This window comes from Pan paniscus, chromosome 7, assembly GCF_029289425.2.
Source record: "Pan paniscus chromosome 7, NHGRI_mPanPan1-v2.0_pri, whole genome shotgun sequence".
Lineage (NCBI taxonomy): Eukaryota > Metazoa > Chordata > Mammalia > Primates > Hominidae > Pan > Pan paniscus.
The window spans coordinates 46,020,218-46,046,651 of NC_073256.2; the positions used below are offsets into that span (position 1 = coordinate 46,020,218).

The window sequence follows — 26,434 nt, forward strand, 5'->3', positions numbered from 1 at the left end:
GAGAAACTAGCTTGCTGTACTCCCTTCTCTGCCTATCTTTCAGTCTTCAAATCCAGAGTAATCCAGTTTCTACCATAAAGGGCCCACAAAAAGTGTTCTGAAACATCCGGTGTCATCCAAGTCCAAAATTGGACAGCTTTTTTTCAGTTCTTCCTGTAACATTTGGCAGTGTTGGCCACTCTCTGCTTCTTTGGCAAGAATCTCAGAAAACACTAATAACTGCTCCAGGCAGGAGCCTGGAAGAGGTTACCAAGCTAGAGAAAGAAGCAACAGCATAGCTTGCTAAGGGCAAACAGCCCAGAGGAAACCCACGGCTCTGGTCAATCCTGTTGTTGATTGCTAGATCCAGAGACTGTTGTAGACCTCCCAGTTACAGTGAGGTATCTGACAATCCCTCACAAGGTTCTTGAAGCTCCGTGGTGGAGGGTATCTTGGATAAATCCACAGAGACACATTCAAGAGTAAATTCTCCACTGTTGGAGACCTCACTCACTCTGTTTGGTCTCCACCAAAGACACGGTTTTTAATTCATGGAGCTGCACTACAACAGCTCAAGAACTCCCAGCCAAAGTTTTAGTTTTTCTAGGAACATAAACGAGCCAATAGTGTGGAAATCGGTGATTAAAAACAAACCTCGCACATTTTAAGACAGAATTATTACAAGTAGCATGTACAAAAGGAAAATAATAGCCTACATTTAGTTCTTCTAAGCTTCATTCCACAAGAGATTGAAATCGAAGTATTCTGGGCTGGCACACGATAGCTGGAACATCATATTTTATTCTAGAAACACATTTGCCTTGGCAAAGAAGAGCGTGCCTAGAGGAGTGGTCAGGATAGTGAGGGATCTGTGATCCTTCGTTCTGAATCTAGAAAAGTCACTGGATATGCCCCCTCCCCCCGCCCCCCAACACGGTCTTATGTTCTGAATCTAGAAGTCACTGGATGTGCTGACACATAGACACACACACACACACACACACACACACACACACACACACACACACACACACACACACACACACAGAGTCTGTGGCCTCTTTCCCAGGCATTCCAAGTCCAGCAAGTTCGCAGGGAGCTGTCAGCCCGTCCAGGAAGGCCCGGGCCTGGGTTTGCCTCTTCAAGCAGCTACTGCAGGGGCGTGGGGAGGGGGCATAGGAGACTTTGGACTTTCCTTTGAGACAGTAGAAAGCGTTACATCCAGAGGCGAGATTCTAGCCTGGGGTCCCCGCCTTCCCGGCCTCCTCTTCCTCTCCCTCTGACTCCCTTTCCTGTGCCCCTCCCCCTGCCTCTTTCCCGGCCAGAGTCCAGCCTTAACCCGGGCAGGGGGCGGAGTCCCGTTAAGGCGGTGTGGGGAGGAGGCGGGGCCAGGGCAGGGGCGGGGTAGAGCCGGGCCAAGCTGGGCGGGTCATGCGCCCTGGCCTTCGCGCATCTCCCAGGTTAGCTGCGTGTCCGGGTGCTAGGCTGCAGACTCGCCGCCATGACGCTGCGCGCGGCCGTCTTCGACCTTGACGGGGTGCTGGCGCTGCCAGCGGTGTTCGGCGTCCTCGGCCGCACGGAGGAGGCCCTGGCGCTGCCCAGGTAAGGGGGCCCAGCGCCGCCGCCGCAGTGGGTCGGGGCCTCAGGAGGCAGACCGCGCTGGGCTTGCAGCCCTGCTTTCAGATTGCTCCTGTGCCGGAGCCCTGCGAATCATGCGAATCATGAAACTGAAGACCTGGCCCTGAAGTCCCAGTGCATATGAGGAGATCCGTTGTCTTTCTAAATGTTCATAATTAAACGTTGCCAAGGACTCCAAAATTGCTTTCTGTGAACTTTTCCAAAAGGGAGAGGAGTTACTCATGGAGCTTTGTGCTTCTGCTGCCTCCTGTCTAATGGAGTGGTGCTTAAAGATGCGAGCTGAGATTCAGGAGAGAAGAAAGTTCTCTCCCCAGGTGTGGGTTGCATGCTTACTTGTGTAATAGCAAACTGCAGCAACCGCCCAAAGCCACATTACTGGGAAATGGTAGATGGGGTGTGCAGAGTGAGAGCTCAGGGACTTGGGAAAATACCTGTTCTACTACATGAAAAAACCACCCCACCAGAATCTGAAGCTATTTATACAATATGGTTTCAGCTATGGAAAAAAGGTACATGCAGAAAAGTGCCTGAAAGAAATAGGCCAAAGTACATCAAATGGGATTAGGAATAATGTAATGATTTTCTTTCTCTCTCTCTTTTTTTTTTTTTTTGTAGTTTCCAACTTCTAAATTTATAAACAATGTATTATTCCCACATTCAGAAAGGAGAGAAGTATACTTATTTATAAAGTGAAAAAGAAGGCCAGGCATGGAAGCCATTGTTCATATCCTCCTTTTACATATGAGGAAACTGAGGCACAGAAAGAAACCAGCTGTCCAAATCACATAGCTGTTAAAGAGCAGAGCCAGAAATCCAACCCCAGTAGTCCATGTCCGGAGCCTTTGCTTTTAATATAGTAAGGAAGATGAGATGGCAAGTAGCTTGAGGGAAAGGCATGTAATCTCTGTGCTTTGGGAGGCTAAGGTGGGAGGATCACTTGAGGCTGAGAGTTCAAGACCAGCCTGGGCGAAATAGCAAGACCCTGTCTCTCCAAAAATAAAAATAAAATTAGCTAGACATTAGTGCATGCATGTAGCCCCAGCTACTTGGGAGGCTAAGGCAGAAGGATTGCCTGAGCCCAGGAGTTGGAGGCTATAGTTGTGTCCAGAGTTGGTTCCTGTCGGTGGGTTCGTGGTCTTGCTGACTTCAAGAATGGAGCTGTGGACCTTCGCAGTGAGTGTTACACTCGTAAAGGTGGCGCAGACCCAAAGAGTGAGCGATAGCAAGGTTTATCGTGAAGAGCGAAAGCACAAAGCTTCCACAGCATGGAAGGGGACCCCAGCAGGTTGCCGCTACTGGCTGGGGTGGCCAGCTTTTATTCCCTTATTGTCCTCTCCCATGTTCCATTTCTGTCCTATCAGAGTGCCCTTTTTTCAATCCTCCCTGTGATTGGCTACTTTTAGAATGCTGCTGATTGTGCGTTTTACAGAGCGCTGATTGGTGCATTTTACAATTCTCTTGTAAGACAGGAAAGTTCCCCAAGTCCCCACTCGACCTAGGAAGTCCAGCTGGCCTCACCTCTCAATCCTCCCTCATAACAGGACACCCCACCTGCTACTGGGAACTGGGTGATGACCACTCTAGCTACTTCCTGCTGGATAGGGGCAAAGAAGGGGCCCTGCCGTTGTAGTGTCCTCCAGAGGGGAACTCTCTAGGCCAGTCAAAGGGCCAGTGGGTCAGTCTAGCAGTCCTCGGTAGAAGTTGTGAGTTAAGCTCATTTGGGGTTCCATTTGTAAGACCATCTGTAGCTTGATGGCCTTGATCCTGGAGGAAACAAATTTGAGAAGGAGGTTAAAAATACAGGGACTGAAGGTGAGTAATAGCAAGATGGCTGTCACGGGACCTAGAAAGGGGAGAAGCCAAGTCACCCAACTCCAGAGGTTGGTATAAGAATTTGAAAGGTGTTGTCTGGTTTCAGAAGCCTTTTCCTGTAAATGCCAGGCAGCATCCTGTACTATCCCTGACTGGTTAGTTTAAAAACAACACTCCTCCCCTAAGAAGGTGCAAAGTCCTCCTTTCTCAGCAGTGAGGAGGTCTAGATCTTAGCGGTTTTGGAGAGTCACTGTTGCCAAATAGTCTATTTGGGATTGTAGAGTAAGGATAGATTTATTTATTGCAAACTGTCTGAGAAATCCTTTGAGAGTGTATGGTAGTAGGATAATGAAGTAGTTAAACTGGCTATTCTGGTTCCTGTAGCAGTGGGCATTCCTAGCCCTATAAGTAGGGGTATTAGTTGTATGGTCCTGCGCTGACAGACTTGAGCTTTGAGGGGCACTGATAGGGTCTGATTTCCTGTGGCAATGTTAGTGTTGGGACTTAGGAGAAGGTGCAGGTGCCTGTCCAGCTGGTGGGGAGGCAGATATAGGTTGAAGTTCCACATAAGAAGAATATGCCTTGGCTGGGTAGAATAAACTGGTTGTGTATGTTAAAAAGGTGTGTGAGTTTGTGTTCATTTTCCCACACTCCTAGAGTACTTGCCAAGGTAGCTCTGGTGAGCAGCTGGAAAGGGTGTTGGGAGCAGACTGAGTGGCTCCCTGTGTTCTATTTTCCCATTGGAGAAAAAACCGTTTTGTATCTACTAGGAACCATCCAAGAGAGTAATTGAAAGAGGGGATAAGAAAGCATACACTAGTGGTGGGGGCGCTGCTGCAGGGGGTCCAGGGGTGAATGGTCATGCAGGGAGTATGTTTGCCATTACAAAACCCAGACTGTTTGTTAAACAGGGAGGAGGTGATGATTTTGGGGGGCCCTGAGAAGCAGACAAGCCATCTGAATGGAGGTGTTTGGGTGACTCAGGAGTTACTATGATCAGTTGGGGCTTGAAGTTATAGGGTGTAATTACACTGATGGGATAGTAGGTGCCCCAGGGGCAGGCCTGATAACAGGTTGTGTTGGATGCATAAAAGGGCTTGGAAAGTTAAGGTGGTATTCAGTATTCGTGGTCACAAGGTCTTGTATGGGCTTTTCCTGAGGATTGTGGCCTCCAGGCACAGTGAAGGTGATATTGTATCTCTAGTGCCCTGGAAACTCCCTGAGTTACCATGGCTTTAAAAGCCAGACCATTGTCGCTTTGTAAGCTTTGGGGAAGCCCAAATCTAGGAATTACTTCATGAATTAGGACTTTAACCACTTCTTGAGCCTTCTCTGTCTTGCAGGGCAAGGCTTCATCCAATTTGCAAAGGTATCAACACAGACCAACAAGTATTGAAATCCCCTTGACTTAGGCATATGGGCGAAGTCTAACTGCCAGTCTTCTCCTGGATAGTGCCCTATTCTTTGTTCCCCCAGAGGGGCCTTATGATGGACCAAGGGATTATTCCTTTGGCACACCTCACAGGCTTTGACTACTTGTTGGCTGGTCCAAAGGAGATTTGGCCCTGTAAATAGGGATTTGGCCATTTGATGAGTGTTCTCAATACCCATATGAAAAGTTTGGTGGAGGGTCTTAAGTATTTTCCACTGGCTGGCTTCGGGCATGAGTACCTTTCCCTCTTCTGTTGTTAACCACCTGGAGGGGAGAAAACTATGCCCCCATGAAAGTCCTCATTCTGTTTCGGTTGGGGAATACTGGGGCTTAATCTCTTGGAGAGGGTTGTTCCATACCAAGGGTCCTTCCGTAGGTATTTCTAATGGGAGGTTCCACCTGGCAGCAATTTTGGCCTCAGTGTCTGCCTAATGGTTTTCTTCTGCCTTTTCTCCTTCACCTTTTGATGGCTTTGGCAGTGTAAGACTGCCACCTCTTTGGGTTTTTGCACTGCGTGCAATAACTCCATGATTTCCTTGTGGTATTTAATGGGGGTTCCCCTGGAGGTTAGGAACTCCCTTTCCATATTGCAGCATTGGGCATGTAGGATTAGATAAGCATACTTGTTATCTGTATACACATTTATTTTTTTTTCTTTCCCAGTTCTAAGGCTCAGGTAAGCACCACTAGTTCTGCTAACTGGGTGCTGGTCCCTGGGGAAAGAGGCTTACTTTCAAGTACTGTTACATCACTAACTATGGTATAACCTGCCCTTCGTATCCCATTCTCCACAAATGAACTTCCGTTGGTATATAGGTTAAGGTCAGGATTAGCTAAGGGGACTTCTAAGAGATCATCTCGGGCAGCATAAGTCTGGGCTACAATTTGTTGGCATTCATGCTCGATTGGTTCCCCATCCTCTGAGAGAAAAGTGGCAGGGTTCAGGGCCACACACAAGCGCCTGGTATCTAAGCAGGCAGTTGTCTGACAGCCATAAATTTCCTTTGGCACCTAGTATGCCATTTACATCATTAGTAGTCCAGACAGTGAGATCCTTTCTTTGTATTATTTTGATAGCCTCCAATACTAAGATGGCCACTGCTGCAACTACCCATAAACAGTAAGGCCAGCCTTTTGCCACTACATCAGTTTCCTTACTTAGGTATGCCACTGGTTGTGGCGTTGTCCCACGAGTCTGAGTAAGGACTCCAATAGCTATTCCTGCTCTCTCTGTGATGTATAAAGAGAAGTCTTGTCCTTTGGGAAGGCTTAAAGCTGGAGCTTGTACTAGGGCCTGCTTTAAGGTTTTGGAGGCTGTTTCTGCCTCTGGTTCCCATTCTACTAGATTAGTGTTTGCCCTCTGGGTCTCCTTGATTAGAGCATAGAGTGGCCTGGCCATCTCGCTGTATCTGGGGATCCATAGTCGGCAAAAGCTGGTGATCCCAAGGAACCCCCATAACTGTTTTAATGTCTTAGGGCAAGGACAAGCCAGTATAGGCTGTATTCATTCTTTCCTCAGAGCCCTGGTTCCTCTGGCTAAGATTAGGCCTAGATATTTGACTTGTAGGCAGAGCTGGGCCTTCAGTGTAGATGCCATGTACCCTTGATTAGCTAGAAAGTTCAAGAGAGCTAGAGTAGCCTGCTGGCATGAGGCTTTTGAACTGGTAACCGTAAGTAAATCATCCACATACTGAAGGACCAGAGTGCCTGGACTTGAGAAGTGGCCTAGATCTTGGGCCAGTGCCTGACCAAACAGATGAAGGCTATCCCTAAACCCTTGAGGCAAGACCATCCACGAAAGTTGGGACGTGTGGTCTGTGGGATCCTCAAAGGCAAAGAGAACCTTGGAGTCAGAGTGCAGGAGAATGCAGAGGAAGGCATCCTTGAGGTCCAGAACAATGAACCATTCTGCTTCCTCTGGTATTTGAGAGAGCAGGGTATAGGGGTTGGGTACAGCTGGATATAGAGGAATTACTGCCTCACTGATGAGTCTAAAATCTTGTACTAGTCTCCACTGAACGTTCGGTTTTTGTACTCCTGGAATTGGGGTGTTGCAGGGACTGCTGCATTTTCTTACTAAGCCTTGAACTTTTAAATGTCTAAAAATATCATGTAATCCTTTATGAGCTTCAGGCCTTAAGGGATATTGCCTTTGATAAGGAAAAGTGGTGGGGTCTTTTAGCCTGATTTGGACTGGGCAGGCATTTTTTGCCCTTCCGAATTGTCCTTTCAATGCCCAGACTTCAGGGTTGATTCCCTCCTCAAGTAGGGGACAACAAATGGGTAACTTGTTCCCCATATTTATAGAGATAATATCTCTAGCTTTGGCTAATATGTCCCTCCCTAATAAGGGTGTGGGACTTTCAGGCACAACAAGAAAGGCGTGTGAAAAGAGCAAAGTCTCCCAATTACAACTGATGGGAAAAATACCTGGTTATAGGCTGTCCCAGGATTCCTTGGATGGTAACAGACCTTGAGGACAGCCATCTGGGGCAAGAGATTAACACTGAGAAGTCTGCACCAGTGTCCAGGAGGAAGTCAATTTCCTGGCCCTCAATGGTTAAACTTACCTGGGGCTCAGTCAGGGTGATGACATGAGCTGTCACTTGCCCTGGGCACCCTCAGTCCTGTTGTTGGATCATCCGGTTGGGGGCTTCTGGCCCAGAGAACCTTTGTCCTCTGGGGCAGTGTGCCTTCCAGTGATTGCCTTGGCATAGTGGACATGGGTGAGGGAGCAGCTTGTTTCTTGTTGGACAATCTTTTTTAAAGTGTCCTTGCAAAGCACACTGATAACAAGCCCTACTGGGTGATTGGCCTGCTCTGTTTTCTGTCTTCTCTGAACCACCAAGGTTTGTTTGTGTGAGGGACATGACTAAGGCTGCAGCCTTTCTCTTATGTCACTTTTCCTTTTTGGCCTGTTCCTCTTGGTCCCTATTATAGAACACCAAGGTTGCCAGGTTTAATTATGCCTCCAAATTTTGTTCAGGGCCCAGAGATAGCTTTTGGAGCTTTCTCCTGATATCTGCGGCTGATTGGGTAATAAACTTACCTTTTAGAATCAATTGACCCTCGAGGGAGTCAGGTGACAGGGGAGTATATTTTCTTAAGGCCTCCTGTAGCCGCTCAAGGAAGGCAGTAGGATTTTCTACCTTTTCCTGAGTTATGGTGGACATCATTGAATAATTCATGGGCTTTTTCCTAATTCTCCTTAGTCCTTCTGGAAGACAGGTCAACGGATGTTTGCGACTCCAGTCCCCATGATCTGAGTCTAGGTCCCAGTGGAGATCCATACTGGGGACGGCTTGTTGACCGGTAGGGAATTTGTCCCTTTCTTTGGCTGTCATTCTGTCATTTACTTGACTAAGATACCATTTACTTGACTAAGATACCAAACTCTCAGGCTGCAGCTAAAGCCACATTCTTTTCATTAAAGGGCAGGGTTTGATCTAACAATAGCATGACATCTCTCTAAGTGAGGTCGAAGGTTTGCCCTAGACCCTGTAGGACATCTATATACCTATCAGGATCATCTGAAAACTTCCCCAGGTCTACCTTGATCTGCTTTAAATCAGAGAGGGAGAAGGGGATATATACCCAGGTTGGGCCAAATTCCCCTCCCCCTACAGCTTGAAGGGGACATAACCGATAGCCCAGGGGTTTTATGGTCCCTTGGAGATTTCTTTGCTTGTTTCCTTCTGAGTGGGGGAGATTAGAGGAGGCTTATCAATAACAGGAAGAGGAGCTGGAGCTAGGCTAGGATATGGAGGTAAGCTCATGTTTCCAATACCAAGAATGTTCTTGTTGTATCAAGTTGCTTTTTTTTTTTAATGACCACCTGCCCTTGTTTTATAGATTCAGTGGTATCTTCTTCCTGTATAGGTATATTCTTTCCCTAGTTCCTCTTCTTTTATCATCCCCCATTCTCTAAGAAGAAGAAATAATTTTCCCCTGTTTTCCCACTCACCTAGTGTCTTGTAGTTATTTGTTTATACCTTGCCTCCCTTGTTCTTCTGTGAGCTTCCTATGAATAGCATCATATTTTTCCACTTTTGCATCACAGCACATAGCACAATGCCTCACATACCTAAGATGCTCAATAGGATTGTTAAGTTGAATATTGCATTGCTTCTTAATACTGAGGAGCAGATACTGAAAGGGACCAGGAGTCTTTTGGAGGAGGTGGAAATGTTCTAAAATTGGAATGTGGTGATGCTTACACAACTCTAAATTTACTGCAAATCATTGAATTGTCATACTACATGAATTTAATGCTATGTAATTGTCTTAGTCCATTTTCTGTTGCTTACAACAGGATATCTGAAACTGGGTAATTTATAAAGAAAAGGAATTTATTTCTTGCAGTTATGGAGGCTGAGAATTCCAAGGTTGAGGGGTTGCATCTGGTGAGGGCATTTTTGCTGGTAGGGACTCTCTGCAGAGTCTCAAGGTAGCACAGGGCATCATATGGTGAGGGGGCTCAGTGTGCTAGCTCAGGCCTCACTTCCACTTCTTATAAAGCCACTAGTCCCAATCCCATGATAACCCATTAACTCATTAACCCATTAGCCTATGGATGAATTAATCCATCCATGAAGGTGGAGCCCTCATGACCCAATCACTTCTTAAAGGCCCACCTCTCAATTTTAATTTAATGCCACAATGGGGATTAAATTTCAACATGAGCTTCAGAGGAGACAAACGTTCAAACCATAGCAGTAATTATACCTTAACAAAGCTGTTTAAAAAACCAACAACTGTTGGCAAAGGTATGGGAAAACCATTGCTGACATTGAAAAGTTGAGCAAGGCCACAGATATTAGGTATATGTCTCCATATAGTTGGTCCAGAGCTGACCACTGTTACCTCTAAGAGGGTGTCTGATAAAAGGTATACTTGACTATTATCAGAAATAAAGCTCCCAGGATGGGGATATTTGTTCTGTTACTCAGGGCTGGTAATTTTAACTGGCTTGCCACTTCAACTGGAATTCATCTGGGATTGGCAAGCCAGTTAAAATTACTTTCCAGACCTGAGTAATAGAACAAATGCATTCGTACACATAAATACATTTGTTCTGTTACTCAGTGTATTTATTTACTGAGGCTGCTGTAACAGCAAACAGAGACTGGATGGCAACAATGGAAATGTTTTCTCTCACAGCTCTGGAGGCTGGAAGTCCAAGATCAAGATGTCAGCAGGGTTGGTTCCTTCTGAGGCCTCTCTCCTTGGATTGTTAACAGTGTTCTTCTCCCTGTGTCCTCACATGGTTGACTCTCTGTGTGTGTGTGTGTCCTAATCGCCTTATAAGGGCACCAGTCCTATTGTTGGATTAGAGCCCACCTGTATGATCTTATTTAACTCAAATTACCTCTTAAAGACCCACTCTCCAAATACAGTCACATCCTGAGGTATTGGAAGTTAGAACTTCAATGTATGTATTTGGGATGGGGGTATACAACCCAGCCTTAACACAGTGATATGGTTTGAATTTGTGTCCCCACCCAAATCTCATGTCCAGTTGTAATCCCTAATGTTGGAGGAGGGGGTTGGTGGGAGGTGATTGGATCATGGGGGTGGATTTCCTCCTTGCTGTTCTCGTGATGGTGAGTGAGTTCTCATGAGATCTAGTTGTTTATAAAAGTGTGTAGCACTTACCCCTTCTCTCTCTTCCTCCTGCTCCAAACATGTAACACGTGCCTTGCTTCCCCTTCGCCCTCCGCCATGATTGTGAGTTCCCTGAGGCCTCCCCAGCTATGCTTCCTCTACAGCCTGCAGAACCATGAGCCAATTAACTCTCTTTTCTTTATAAATTACCCGATCTGAGGTACGTCTTTATAGCAGTGTGAGAACAGACTAATACAGGAAACTTTAAAGGTTAGAAGATGACATTAAGATAAAATAGAAACTAGAGAGGCAGAATCGAAACCAGAAAAAACATATTCCATTCTTTTTGAAGAAGGTAAACTCATGAAAAAGTTCTTTGAGACCATGCCTGGTGCACACAAGGACAGTAATGGCCGTGTGCCCACTCTTGGTTCTGACCGTTATATAGTAAAGTAGGAAGCGCCTCTGGGTGAAGCTGCTATTAGGTGGTTTCCCATGGGCAGCTTCTCTGTGGATCATACTGTGATTTACTGTATGGTCTCATGTCCTCAGCTGGATGGCTCCCTGCGCGCAAAGATCCCAATTTGAACTGCGTTTGCATTTTCCAGTTCCTGGCAGTATGCCTTTCTAGTGGCTGCTTCTCAATGAATATGAACAGTGTCTGTTTCCATGTGCTGCCATAACAAAATCCACAGAATGTTCCTGATGTTCTTTGTGTTTTCCAGAGGACTTCTGAATGATGCTTTCCAGAAAGGGGGACCAGAGGGTGCCACTACCCGGCTTATGAGAGGAGAGATCACACTTTCCCAGGTGAGGGGACATCACCACACAGAGCCCTTTGGATGAACGTTCTCTGCCTGTGTGCCCATCTCCCCGAACTTGGGGCCCACCATAATAGAAAACACCCACCTTTTCTGTGAAGACAAATGTTGTTTTAATGGTATTAATGGGCGTATTGCAGTCACCTTAAAACATACTTGCTAACATATTGTGGCAAATGGTGAACGAAAACTGTGATGAAACTATTGGGAAGAACATTATTGAATTATTGACTTTTTATTTAATCCATAAAAAAACCTCAGTAATATTGTTGGAAGGTAAGAAAGAGGGAAATGCTATATATTTTCTTCTTCTTCTTCTTCTTTCTTCTTTCTTCTTTTTCTGAGACAGGTTCTCACTCTATTGCCTAGGCTGGAGTGCAGTGGCATGATCATGGCTCACTGCAGCCTTTACCTCCTGGGCTCAGATGATCCTCCCACCTCAGCCTCCCAAGTAGCTGGGATTACAGGCACACATCACCATGCCCAGCTGTTTTTTGTATTATTATTATTATTGCTAGAAATGGGGTTTCACCGTGTTACCCAGACTGGTCTAGAACTCCTGGGTTCAAATGATACACCCACCTTGGTGTTCCAAAGTGCTAGGATTACAGGTATGAGCCACCATGCCCAGCCTATATTTTCAATGAACATACAGAATTTAGAGTGAATTTCTAGTAATTGCTATGAAAATCCTGCGTTTCATTCAGACTCCTTTGGTGGCTTCTGATAGTCTGTGTGTAACTTCTAGGAAACTGGCATGGCTAGAGGGAAGAAGCCTGGAAAACTAAATTATATCATGCTAAGGCTATTTACACTTGACTTGTCTTAAAAAAAAAAGTCTTATCTTGGGAGTGAATGTCATCTTTTAACTTTTCATGTGTATATACTATACAGACAGTAAAGTACACATAGCATACAGCTTGATGACTTTTCACACACTAAGTATACTGCTGTCACCAGCACCCAGATCAAGAAATAAAACATTCTCAGCGCTGTAGGCAACACATAACCCCACTCTGGACACCATCCCTCCAAGAGTATTACCATTCTAACTTCTATCCCAATAGATCACTTTTACCTGTTTTGGACTTTATGTAAATGGAATTGTGCAGATCAGCTCTTTTGTGTCTGGCATCTTTTGCTCAACATTGTATGAGTGAGACTCATTGTTGTTGCATGCTGCCATAGATCATTTTATTCTCATTGCTGCATGACATTCCATCACATTCATATACCCCAATCTATCCATTCTTCTATTGATGGGGGTCTGGGTAGTTTTCAGTTTGGGACTATTACAAATAGTGCTGCTATGATGATGTGTATATATAACAATCCATTCTGCTATTAGTGAGTGTATTAGTTTGCTAGGGCTGTGTCTTACATAGCACCTTCAGCTGCTACCTACAGCAAATATGCCATAGACTGTGTGACTGAAACAACAGACATTTATAGCTCACAGTTCTGGAGGCTGGGAAGTCCAAGATGAAGGCACTGGCAGGTTCAGTGTCTGGTGAGGGCTCTCTTCTTGGTTTGCAGGTGGCCACCTTCTTGCTGTATCCTCACATGGTAGAAAGCAGAGAGACAGGGGAAAAAAAGCAAGTTCTTGGCTGTCTTCTCCCTGTGTCCTCACATGGTCATCCCTGTGTGTGTCTATGTCCTCATCTCCTCTTCTTATTTGGGCACCAGTCATATTGGATTAAGATTCGTCATAATGACTTCATTTTACCTTAAGTACCTCTTTAAAGGCCTGATTTCCAAATATAGTCACATCATGAGACTCTGGGGGCTAGGACTTCAACACAGGAATTTTGGGGAGGACACAGTTTAGCCCATAACAGTGGACATTTGGGTAGTTCCAGTTTGGGGCTTGCTATGGTCCAAGTGTTTGTGCCCCCCGCCCAAAATCCCTATGTTGAAATCTTAACCCCCAAGGTGATGTTATTAAGAGGTGGGGCCTTCAGGAAGTAATTGGGTCATGAGGGTGGAACCCTCAGGAGTGAGATCAGTGCACTTATAAAAGAGATCCCAGAGAGCTATCGAGCCCCTTCTACCATGTGAAGACAGCAAGAAGGTGCCATCTGTGAAATAGAAGGCAGGCCCTAACCAGACACCAAATCTGCTGGAGCCTTGATCTTGGACTTCCCAGCCTTCAGCACTGTAAGAAATAAATTTCTGCTGTTTATGAGCCACCCAGCCTCTGGTCTTTTGTTATAGCAGCTGAGATGGGCTAAGACAGGGCTCTTAGGAATAGCACTGCTATGACTGTGGGTGAATATAATACAATCTATCCATTCTGCTGTTAGTGGGCATTTGGGTCGTTTCTGGTTTGGGACTCCTAGGAAGAGTATAGCTATGAACATTTTTGGCCATGTCTTTTGGAGAACATATGTTGGCATTTCCAGTGGGTATGTGTCCAGGAATGGAATTGCTTGGTCACAAGGAATGTATATGTTTAGATTTAGTAGACCCTGCCAGAGCTTTTCTGAGTGGCCATACAAATTGTCCCCTCACTTCACTTTGACAGTGGATACCACTCATGGAAGAAAACTGCAGGAAGTGCTCCGAGACCGCTAAAGTCTGCCTCCCCAAGAATTTCTCCGTAAAAGAAATCTTTGACAAGGCGATTTCAGCCAGAAAGATCAACCGCCCCATGCTCCAGGCAGCTGTCATGCTCAGGAAGAAAGGTAAGGATCTGATACTGGCCAATCTCAGGCCTGACCACACAGAACCCTCGGGAGCATTAGGTCAGAATCCATTGAAGTGAGCTTTGAGATCACAGATCTTCTGAGCCACGAGGAAAGCCTCTTTAAACATGGCCCCAAAGCAAGTTTTATCCAATGGCAAAAGCGGCACTGTTAGAAAAGCTGGAAAAATGGCAGGATTTTACTTAATAAAGCAATTGATGCCCATGACTGCCTTGTGAGCATCATTCTCCCCTTCAGTGGCACTTTAGTAATGACCCAAATGACATGATCTTTTGTCACAGTGATTAAGAAACAAGGCCTTTTTAGCAACTGTGATTTTCTTAGCCTCTGGGTATCAGAGTGTCCAAGCTATGAGTTGGCTGACATGGGCTCAGATTATTTCACATAGTCTAAGACATGAGGTCAAGTTCATCCATAGGCGTTGACTTGGTGTGAACACCTGACTCTTGTCATAGGCATACTTGAAACTATTCCACCCTCTTATCAGTAGACTTACCTGGTTGTGGCTGAGCCATCCCATGTCTGCAACCCTTCCCTCCTATTGCGTGGGAAGAGTCTCACCATCAACTCTTCAGTGTCTTCTTTCCAGCATTGCCTAGTTCTCACCCTCGCTGGTTAGGCAGATAAAGCCAGGGGATAATCCTATTTCTATGTACACTTCTCTAGTTTTGAAATAGAAACCTAGTCCCTGATTGCCAAGGCAGGTATTCTGGAATTTAGTCAAGCAGTGTTTTCGGTAGCATGGACTAGAAAGAATGCTGGACCTTCACCATGTGGCTCTGGGCGGCTCGTAACTTGTCTGAGCTTGTTTGCTGATCTGTGAATCTGGGAGGGTAGGATCGGCCCTGTCCACTCCTGAGGTGGTAGAGATCAAAATGAGCTGATGAATGTATAAGTGCTGCTCCACTGTTGTCAAGGAGGAAGGAGGGTAGTTTCTCCATCTAGGCTTCTGAGGGCCTTGAATGAACCCAGCTCATGCTTGTGTCTGTGTCAGAGGTGTTCATGGGTCAAGATGATTCTTTTCCAATTTGTCGGTTGAAAGTTGGGCATAAGAGATTAATAAAAGTGAGCACAACCTGCTTGGCCCATCATTGGAGTCCCTTGGGGGTATCTGGAGCATTTCAGGGCAAAGGTCTGTAGCTGGTCTATCTACTGGTGGCTTTTTGCTCAGGATTCACAACTGCCATCCTCACCAACACCTGGCTGGACGACCGTGCTGAGAGAGATGGCCTGGCCCAGCTGATGTGTGAGCTGAAGATGCACTTTGACTTCCTGATAGAGTCGTGTCAGGTGGGAATGGTCAAACCTGAACCTCAGATCTACAAGTTTCTGCTGGACACCCTGAAGGCCAGCCCCAGTGAGGTACGGAGACACTTCCTTATGGCGGAGAAGGATGTTCAGAGATATTGCAACCAGGGAAAAACTGAGGAGTGAGCAGGTGGGATGCATCTTGGGCCTGGCAGGACAGCTCTGAGTCCACTTCTCCCAGACCACGTCTTCTCCTAAAAGACTGTTACCCATTCTTTGATCTAGAAAGTTCTCCCAGAGGTGGGCATTTGGCTCCATTGTATAGCTCTTACAGAACTTTGGTCAAAACAGGCATCAGCAAAAGCTGTTTTAGCCCAGCTGCCTCAGTTTACTTACAAAGAAATGGAGATCCTGGGAGACTTGCAAGGCCACAAGACTAGTAGTCAGGTTCATCCCCACAAAGGGTGAGTGAGGATGGGCTCCGGTATTGCCACGCTCTCCCACCAGACACCCTGTGCCCTGAGCCTGTCTCCAGAGATCACCTGTCCTAAAGCTCTTTTCTCTTTGTGTGTCTCTACTTTAATCTGCAAAAGGTGATTGAATGGAGATTAAATTCCTTTCCCTCACATTTCCAACCCCCCACCTCCCCACAAGCTGACCAGAGCAAACCCTGAACTCTAGCCTTGGAGTCCTCACCATGCTGCATCCTGGGACCTCCCCTTTCTCCTCCTGGACTTTGCTTCTTCTCTTCTCAGTGCCTGGAGTCAGCCTCAGAGCAGGGCTCCCAATCTAAGCCTGCACAGGAATATATCAGTCTTCCTATCGATGGCTTCCAGGTTGGATGAGCTGCTTAGAATTCTAGACTTCCCTTGTCCAAGATGGTAAATGCATGCACCCATGCTTTCTATGACTTCCAGGATTTTTCTTCTCTTTTTATTTATTTATTGTTTAACTAATTAATTTATTTTTTCTTAGAGACAGAGCCTCACTCTGTCACCTAGGCTAGAGTGCAGTGATGTGATCATAGCTCACTGCAGCCTCAAACTCCTGACCTCAAATGATCCTCCTGCCTCAGCCTCCCAAGTAGCTATGACCACAGGTTCATACCACCATGCATGGCTAATTTTTTACATTCTGTTGTAATGGGGGTCTCACTATATTGTTCATGCTAATCTTGAACTCCTGGTTTCAACCAATCCTTCCAGTCTCCCAAAGTGCTGGGATTACAGGTGTGAGCCATCAAGCCTAGCACTTTCTTTATTACTACATATAAATTTTTGATTCATTAAGAATCTATTTGGGGGTAAGATATAAAGTAAGGATCCATTTTATTCCCCCAAACAGTTAACCAGTCATACCAAGGCCGTTAAACAATCTTCCTTACCAATTGGACATGACACTTTTCTTAGAAACTAAATTCTTATTTGTATTTGGTTCTATTTCATAGACATGTCTGTTTCTTTTCTAGTGCCAAATTTCTACCTTTTGTAGCTTCATCAATTGTTTGACTCTCTGCCCTCACTACAGTTCTTTTCCAGATACATTTTTTGGTCTACTTATGCCTGTTGATTTTCCCAGAAGAATTTTAATGTCACCTTGATAAGTGTGTATCCTCTCCTAACCCTCTTGCAATTTCAGAAGTGGCTGAAGCCAGTAGGTCTGTGTGGGGTCATATGTGCCTTTGTTTTCATGCGTATGTTATGTAATTAAATGCTTTCCATTTTAGCAGTAGATGGTTACAAAAGAAAAAGAGTTTTTAATCTCCTCATCATAAAATAGCCCCTGTTTGCATTCTGGTGAGTTTCTTTCTGAGATTCTCCCATGCTGTTTTGGGCTCAGGTCGTTTTTTTGGATGACATCGGGGCTAATCTGAAGCCAGCCCGTGACTTGGGAATGGTCACCATCCTGGTCCAGGACACTGACACGGCCCTGAAAGAACTGGAGAAAGTGACCGGAATCCAGGTAACTTGACTTCTGAGCGATCCAAGCTTCCTGGACTCATCTGTGGTTTCTGGACTCAGGAGAAAACCACGAGCAGAGAAGCTGCTGTCCGTGGAGTCCATGAATGACTCCTGGGCACCGCTGGTTGGGAGTCCATCACCCACTGTGCAGTCAGCACGATGTCCCTAAGGAGCATCTTGCCTCTTTCTCTGCAGTCAGTGAACAGGGAGACAAGAATTTATACTAGTGTTAGTGCCAGGGCCGGGGAACTGGCAGCAAGAGTGGGATGTTCAAGGCCATCCTGACCTCGCTTTTGAGAGTAAGTATGGAGAACGTTTACCCTAAGGATCAGGGCCCCTACCTGGCATGTCCGAGCATGCCGCTGGCACTCAGGTGCAGCCCTTTAGTTCCACCCAGCTCAGAGGGAAGCGTCTTAAGAAAAGCCTGTCCGTCCCTGAGGTGGTTGGGACAGCCGTCATGATGTCCCTGGGGTTGCCTGGGGATTAGCCTGCTCCTTCAGTTCTGAGGCACCTTTCTTTTTTGGGGTTGACCTGAGATCGCTGATCTCACTGAGTCCACAGCCTTCTGCAGAAGTGCAGCACCCTCGTCCTGTGAGCACAGGGGAGAAGAGGCAGGAGAAAGCTGGCACTCAGCTGAGGCTGCCACATGTCCAAGGATGCACAGCCATTGCCTCAAAGGGAAGTAGGTTAGTTTGCTCGGGCTGCCATAACAAAGTACTACAGGCTGTGTGGCTTCAACAACAGACATGTATTTTCTTACTGTTCTGGAGGCTGGAAGTCCAAGATCAAGGTGCCAGCAGGGTTGGTTTCTCCGGAAGCCTCTCTCCTTGGCTTGAAGACAGCCACTTTCTCCCTATTTCCTCACTTGGTTTTTCCCTGTGTCTTTCTGCTTCCTAACTTCCTCTTTTTATGAGGATACCAGTCAGATTGCACTAGGTCCCACCCTAATGACGTCCTTTAACCTTAGTTACCTCTGTAAAGGCCTAATCTCCAAATACAGTCACATTCTAAAGTATTGGGGGCTAAGGCTGGGCGCAGTGGCTCACTCCTGTAATCACAGCCCTTTGGGAGGCCAAGGTGGGCGGATCGGTTGATGTCAGGAGTTCGAGACCAACCTGGCCAACATGGCTACACCCCGTCTCTACTAAAAATATAAAAACTTAGCCAAGCATAGTGGTAGGCACCTGTAATCCCAGCTGCTCGGGAAGCTGAGGCACGAGAATAGCTTGAACCCAGGAGGTGGAGGTTGCAATGATTCAAGATCGTGCTACTGCATTCCAACCTGGACAACAAGAGCGAGACTCTGTCTCCAAAAACAAACAAACAAACAAAACAGTATTGGCACTAAGACTTTAACGTGAATTTTGAGAGTGATACAGTTCAGCCCATGACAAGACTGATTTTTTTGTCTTTAGTGAATAAATTAAAATGTATACCCAGTGACTCCATACCTTAAAGCATCTTGCCCAAGCTTTGTTCATTTGTCCTTCTACAAACCTGCAAGTCCCAGGCAACAGAGAAGAAAGCACATCAGACTTGGGCTCAGGGAACCCATGTGCTTGTGCCCCTGGCTAGGTCTGTCCCCTCAGCATACCTGAGCCACAGATACCTGTCCTGTGAAACTGGGAAAGTAAAAACTATATCTCACTTCTCTTTGTCTCAGGGGTAGGAGGAAGAGGAAGATAGAAGGAAAAATGAACATCATCCCCCTTGTATTTTTTTCATTGTGGAAAAATGCATGTAACGTAAAATTTGCCATCTTTGTGTGTGTGTGTGCACACGCACGTGTGTGTGGACAGTTCAGTGATGTTAGGAAAATGTACATTGTCGTGCAGTCATCACCACCACTCACCTCCAGAACTTTTTCATCTCCCTCACATGAAACTCTGCACCATCAAACACCAACTTTCCATTCAATGGCATGCCCTGGCCCCTGGCAACCCCCATCCTGCTTTTTTTTTTTTTTTTTTTTTTTTTTTTTTTTTTTTTTGCTAGGGCTGTGTCTCATATAGCACCTTCAGCTGCTACCTACAGCAAACGTGCTGTAGACTGTGTGTCCTGGCCCCTGGCAACCCCCATCCTGCTTTTTTCTCTATGAATTGGACTCCTCTAGGGACCTAATGTAAGTGGAATCACAATATTTGTCTTTTTGTAACTGGCTTATTTCACTTAGCATAATGTCTCCAAGGTTCACCCATGTTGCAGCGTGGGTCTGAATTTCCTTCCTTTTTGGGATAGAATACTAACTATTCCACTGTATGGATAGATCACATTGGGTTTATCCACTGAGCTATCCAAGGACGCCTGAGTTGCTTTTGCCTTTTGGCTATTGGGAATAGTGCTGCTATGAATGTGAGTGTGCATGTATCTCTTTGAGATCCTGTTTTCAATGCTTCTGTGTGTATACCTACGAGTGGAATTACTGGATCATATGGAAATTCTATTTTTCTTTTCTTTTATTTATTATTATTTCTTTTTTCAGACAGAGTCTCGCTCTGTTGGCCAGGCTGGAGTGCAGTGGCACAATATTGGCTCACTGCAACCTCTGCCTCCCAGGATCAAGCGATTTCTGGCTAATTTTTGTATTTTTGTAGAGACAGGGTTCCCCCATGTTGATCAGGCTGGTCTAAGTGATCCACCTGCCTCGGCCTCCCAAAGTGCGAGGTTTACAGGCATGAGCCACCGTGCCTGGCCAAAATTCTATTTTTAAATGTTTGAGGAAATGCTGTGCTGTTTTTCACAGCAGTTATACCCTTTTATATCCCCACAGAAAAATCACCCCTTCTTAAACAGGGGAGCCTGCGTCTCTTTCTCAGAGGAAAGCAGTGGGCGTCAGTCATGAACAGCCTTTGTAAATTGCACAAACATATAAGATGATTATTAAAGTAGTAACCCCCCACTTTTCCCACCCCCAAAAGCAAGGGCATCCCCTGGTGTATGACCTAGGAAACTGAGGACACATGGCAGGAGGGACCCTAAGGGGCACCGGCCCTGCTCACGGGCCTTGGCTCCCGCCCGACCATGGGCTCATGGCCATCAGGAGACAGCAGGCTGCCCTCCCCCATCACACTGAGTCCCTCCCTGCCCCCGTCTTCTCCAGATGCCATGGAGATGGGAGGACTCACCTCCTGTGTCCCCCTCTGCAGAGTCTTCCATAGTTATAAAGGAGGTAGATTTCTTAGCTTACGTCCCCATTTTAGAGGTCACAAAACTGAGTCACTGAGGAGAATGAATTTTTCGTTGGGTTACGCCTTTAGGACTAAAAGTGACCAATCCAGCAGCAGGATTCACAGCGTGTCCAGCAGCAGAGTTCAGGCATAAGGCTATATTCACATACATGTCCTCAGTAGTGGGCTCCTTGTCATTTCTGCCTCAGGGAAACTGATTCCAGTAAGGTACAAAAGCCACCATAAGGACTCCTTGTTCAGGAATTTCCTATTTACTGAGATGGGTTAGTCTAAGCCCTCACGGACTCCTGAGAACAGGCCTGGGACCTGCCGGTGGAAGGCTATTAGGGGCTAGACTGTGTCCCCCAAAATTAATACAGTGAAATCCTAACCTCTAATACCTCAGGATGTGACTGGGTCTGAAGAAAGGGCATTCAAGGAGGTAATGAAGTTAAAATCAGGTCACAAGGCTGAGCCCTAATCTCATCTGACTGGTCTCTTTAGAAGAAGGAGAGATTAAGCACAGGAGCCGTGGCTCACTCCTGTAATCCCAGCACTTTGGGAGGCCAAGGTGGGAGGATCACTTGAGGCCAGGAGTTCGAGGCCAGCCTGGGCAACATAGTAAGATCCTGTCTTTAAAAAAAAAAAATAGCTGGCCGTGGTGGTGCACACCTATAGTCCCAGCTACTTAGGAGGCTGAGGTGGGAGGATCCCTTGAGCCAAGGAGGTCAAGGCTGCAGTAAGCTGTGATCACATCACTGCATGTCAGCCTGGATGACAGAGCAGAGACCCCCAAAAAAGGGAGAAGAGGCAGAGATTAGGACACACACAGAGAGGTACCCAGGGCATGAGGACACAAGGGAAAGACCATGTGAAGACACTAGGAGAAGATGGCCATCTGCAAGCCAAGGAGAGAGGCCTCAGGAGAAACCAGCCCCACCAGCACCTTGACTTTGGACTTCCAGCCTCCAGAACTGTGAGGAAATAAATATCTGTTCTTGAAACCACATAAACTGGTATTTTGTCATGGCAGCCACAGCAAACTAATACAAAGGCCCAGAGAGTTTGATTTTGGCCGACTTGAAGGAGAGACCTTTCAACAGAGCTGTGCTGGAGTGACTGCTGTGTGAGCTTCGCATGATGTCCCACATGAGCCTGGGCGACCATCGGAGGAGCTGCCACAGAAGTAAATAATATTAATTAAAGTCCAAATTCTCTCGCTTAGAGCAAGTGATTTTTGCTTCTTGCTTATATGGAGTTCAGTGGCCAGTGGCCAGGGGCTTCGTCTCATGCAGTCATTCGGGGACTCAGGATGATGGAGGATGCACTGTCTTCTACCTGTGGTTTTTGAGGTCACACTGGACACCCAGCTGGAAGATGGGGAGTTGAGGAATGTAGAGAATCATTTGGGGGTTTTAATGTGCCAGGCAGGAGGCTGCACTCTTCCATCTGCATCCATTGGCCAGAACTCAGTCTTGGGGCTCCACTCAACTGGAAGGCAGGAGGAAGAATGGAGTCTGGCTGTGCTGGCAGGAGAGGGAGATGGGCTGGTCAGCCACCAGGAGGGCTCAGGATGGAGTGGAAAAGGTGATTTCCGAGGCCTCCCCTGGCACCAGTATTCAGGAGAGCCTCTCACGGAAGGAGGCTGCTGCTGTCTCTCTCACTGTACCTTTCCTGCTTACAGCTTCTCAATACCCCAGCCCCTCTGCCGACCTCTTGCAATCCAAGTGACATGAGCCATGGGTACGTGACAGTAAAGGTGAGTCAGTTTTTTCTCTCAGTCGGCTAAGTGCTCTCCCACCAGGTCACCTAAAACGACCAGCAGAGACACCCAAGAGGCTGAGCTGTGAGGATCACCTGAACCTGAGCCTGGGAAGTGGAGGTTGCAGTGAGCTGTGATCACACCACTGTGCTCCAGCCTGGGCAACGGAGTGAGACACTGTCTCAAGAAAAAAAAAAAAAAAAAAAAAACAGTGACCAGCAGTGACATTTGTTAAATATCGAGGGTGGTTGAACATCCACTATTTATAAGGAAATGTTATTTCCCACAAATCTCATTCCTCAGAAATCAGTGAAAGACAGACCCTGTCTCGGATTCTATAAAGCAGTGTGGCTGATGTGGCCAAACCCCCATAGAACAGCAGGCTAGGGAGCTTGGGCAGCCTGGGAGGCTAAAGCATGCACGCAGCTGGCCCGTGTTGGGGGAGAACATGTTTTCATTCAACAGGCATTTATCGAACACTTCCTCTGTGTCAGGCACAGGCCAGATACAAGGGGTGCAGTGACAATCAAGACAGACCTGTCCTCAAGGAGCCCACATTGAGGGCAAAGAGAGGGAACGGGTCATTAAAATGTTCTTTTTGTTTTAAAGGGTTATCATAAAGCCAAGGCCACACACAGAGGGCCCTGGCTCGTGGCCTGGCTGAGAGATCTAACTTGGCTTGCTGACACAGAGCAGGGGTTTAGTACATCCTCATGGATTCACTTTGGGATCTTTCCTCATTTGTCATTGGCCTCATTTAAATATGAAAGGATCTAAAGCAGTGGGTCCACTCATCAGCAAAAAAGGCCAGACAGCTACTGTGCAGGCAGATAAACCCAGCTGGAATCTTGGTTTTGCCACTTAACTGAGATTGCAGCCTTGGACAAGCATCTTATCCCGGTGAGCATCAGTATCCACACCTTTATAATGAAATGACAATAATATCTCTCCATGCCATTTCTGTGAGAATTAAATGAAATGTTGTATGCAGACCATGGGGCATAGTATCCAACAGCCACGTACTCCATAAACAGCAGCTGACAAACAGGAGAGCTGGAGGCTATGGCTGTGCTGACCTTGGAGACCTTGGGGACCCTTGCTGTCCTGGAGGAGAACCTTCAGAGAGAAATTCTGAGATGAATGGAGGGTCTTCCATGGTCCCAGGGATTTTACATTCACAGCCTCAGTGGTTTGGTTACAGCAAGGATGAGGTGCCTGCTCAGAATGGGATCTGTGCTCAGAATGGGTTCTGCCAGGGTGGAGGCAGCCACCACAAATGTAAAGTGGGCATCCAGGCACGAGTGGGTTTGCATAGTAAGAAAAGGCTTTTCTGGGACTTAAAGCTACTGCTCAGCGCCACTGACATCCCTTCTATAACTCTGGGTTCTCCTGAAGGGGTGAGTGTTTAATCAGGGCCTTCTGGTCTCATCTCTCTGGTGGTAAAGAGGAGTGAGGGGCTTTTCGCCCAGGGCCGGGGGCTGGATTGTAACCGTGGACAGGGTTATTCTCGTAATTCCCTTAGGATTTGCATATCCAGCCAGTTTCAAGAGATTCTTTATTTGACCTTGAAGGAGTGTGATCAGAATCGCTTTACCCCACCTTGTCTTTCCCCCACCCCATATTTAAGAGCTGGCAGTGAATTTCTGGGGAGTCCCAGCTGTGCCAGGCTCTCAGGGGGCTGTTGTATTGATCGCCACTGAATCCTAAACTGGGTTGATAATAGATCTTTCTGTGTTCTGGCTTTATGGACATTTTTCTTAACACAGAAAAAAAATGAGATGGGAAAGGACATGCGTTTGCTGGGCTACTCAGCTGAGTCAATATGAAGCTGTGAGCCTCAGTATCCACAGCTTCATAATGAGATGATAAAGCTCAAGAGTGAGCTGTTTGGTTGGGATCTGTGCTAGAACACAGGCGAACTAGGATCGTTTGATCAGACATAAGTGTGAAACATTTCTCAGTGTAAGGTAGATCAAATTTAATGTCAACTTTTGCCAAGTGCTGAAGGAAAGACTGTGGAACAAACTCTGATAAACACTGTAGTCCGTGAGAGGGTCTGCCACATGCCCACCTAACGTTTTCTTGAGCAAAATAGCTTGTTGGGAATTATGAATAAAACTTCCTGTGGGGCCAGGTGTGGTGGCTCATGCCTGTAATCCCAGCACTTTGGGAGGCCAAGGCAGGAGGATCACTTAATGCCAGGAGTTCGAGACCAGCCTGGGCAACATAGTGAGACCCCCCATCTCTAAAATTAGCTGGGGTGGTGGTGTGCATCTGTGGTCCCAGCTACTTGGGAGACTGAGGTGGGAGGATCGCTAGAGCCCAGGAGTTTGAGGCTGCAGTGAGCTATGATCATGCCCCTGCCCTCCAGCCTGGGCAACAAAGTGAGACCATGTCCCCCACACTGCCCAAAAAAGAAACTTCCAGTGTGGGGCACAGCTTGGAGTCATCTAAGATACAGCCAAGTGGAATTGTTCCATGTGAATTTCTATAATGTGACTCTGATTGTTCTCCTGCATTTCCTTTAGGATCGTGGAGATATGTAATTGGGGTAAGAACAGGGCACTTTGATTATTTGGTTCATTTGGCTGGACCCCACCATAATAGTCAAGGCTGGTTAGTGGCTATAACAAACACCCTGTCCCTTTCAGTGGCTTCACACCAAGTGTATTTCTCGCCTACAGCACAGTGCAGTGTTGTGGGCTCTGTCCACACAGCCATTCAAGCAACCAGGCTCCTTCTCTCTGCTGCCTCCACCTTCCTCAAGGCCCATGTCATTCAGGCAGAGATAGGCAAAGGGAGGGAGGCCACGCACAGGAGGTTCCTGTGAGCCCCGGATGTAGCACCTTTCCTCTGCTTGGGAGACACTGGCCGGAGCTCACTTGTGCGTCCACACCGACTGTAGGAGGGGAAGTGCTCTGCGAGATGCTACCATGTGTCTGGAAGAAGATGGGAACACAGACTTTGTCAAGCCCTCACAGTCTCTGCCACACCCATAGCCCCCAAAAAGACTATGGGTGTGGCAAAGCTTGAACAGATTTCATATTTAAGAAGTAAACAGCTCTTAATGAAACACTTATAGTATTGAGACAGCCAGGTGGGAGGGGGTCCCCAGAGAAACTCCAAACAGCCTGTGCACTGGGGTGGAGCCTCAGGAAGTTCTTGCCCTTTGCAGCAGGGAGGAGCCTGGCCCCTCCTCCTCCTGTGTGGAAACTGGGATTCCAACAGCGAGGCGGGAAGTGCTCTGGCAGGGAACTCTGGCCTTGCAGAGAGTCCCTGTTCCCCATTTTTTTCCTTTTCACCAATAAAACCCTGCTCTTTACTCATGCTTCAAACTGCGAGCCTATATTTTCATGACCTTGGGAACAAGGACCCCGTCTTTAGCTGAACTAAGGAAAAGTCTTGCAACAGTATTCTGCACAGTATCAGCCCCCTGTTTAATATACTGAAAACACATCACAACAGCATCAGAAACTGTGAGAGTATGGGGGCCTTGTAGAGAGGAAGGAGAAGTGTGTTGTTTTGTTTTATTTTGTTTTCCAACATCATAATCTTTGCAGAATTCTTAGGTTATGGTGAGAGCCACCTGTTTTTATTGAGTAGGTTGGCCAGGGCCTCTTCTCAGCCATTTTCATGTAACACGGGTCTTTCACTGAGAAATCTGGGTCATGCACAATCCAGCAACGGACTGAAACGGCCCTGGCATTCTGCAGACGCTGTGGGGCCTGGGTCCACTGGGCCTGGTGCTTGGTCGCTGCCCGCTCCTCTTTCCCTTCCACAGCCCGGGGTCCGTCTGCATTTTGTGGAGCTGGGCTCCGGCCCTGCTGTGTGCCTCTGCCATGGATTTCCCGAGAGCTGGTATTCTTGGAGGTACCAGGTGAGAAAGCTGAGGAAGATGCAGCCAGTCAGGGTGAGGTTGGGGGAGTCTAGATGGTGTGGTCCGACGTGGACTGTCGTGAGGAAGCTGAAACCTGACAGTGGAGCATTGTCTCCAAAGTGTGACCAGGTTGGGGCAGGAGGGTGACTCCAGACCTCAGGGCTATGCTAGGCCACGAGGCACTTTTGCAGATTAGAAAAGGGCAGACTTCTTTAAGACACTCCATGCCCCCTGCTGGGAAGTCTCTCTAATGAGTATAGAAAGCTGCAAGAGCTTTGCCAGGGAAGATGCTGTCTTAGATGTGGCATTTCTCCCGTGCCCCACCACCGTCCACAGCAGCCCTGTATAAATGGGCTCATTTCAGCTCCATGGCAAAGTTACCGGGTAGTGCCCTGTGGCTCTTGGTTTGAGCCATTTACAGGAAGAAG

The 26,434-nt window shown here is 46.9% G+C and overlaps 1 protein-coding gene across 4 annotated transcripts in view; it reads left to right on the top strand.

Annotated features, from left to right (window-relative positions):
- The first annotated feature begins 1,073 nt into the window (after nt 1-1,073).
- Nucleotides 1,074-26,434, top strand: part of EPHX2 (epoxide hydrolase 2) — a 57,715-nt gene continuing 32,354 nt past the window's right edge. The window contains exons 1-7 of one of the 4 annotated variants that reach the window (XM_003830799.5): nt 1,074-1,581; nt 11,191-11,275; nt 13,811-13,970; nt 15,163-15,353; nt 17,079-17,201; nt 22,052-22,126; nt 25,911-26,006. In XM_003830799.5, coding sequence (XP_003830847.3) covers nt 1,481-1,581; nt 11,191-11,275; nt 13,811-13,970; nt 15,163-15,353; nt 17,079-17,201; nt 22,052-22,126; nt 25,911-26,006 — 831 coding nt within the window. In that variant the 5' untranslated portion in view covers nt 1,074-1,480. Of the gene's footprint in view, nt 1,582-11,190; nt 11,276-13,810; nt 13,971-15,162; nt 15,354-17,078; nt 17,202-21,400; nt 21,593-22,051; nt 22,127-25,910; nt 26,007-26,434 lie in introns of those variants that run through there. The other 3 variants (XM_034965877.4, XM_055116385.3, XM_008956234.4) reach the window with 3 other exon arrangements.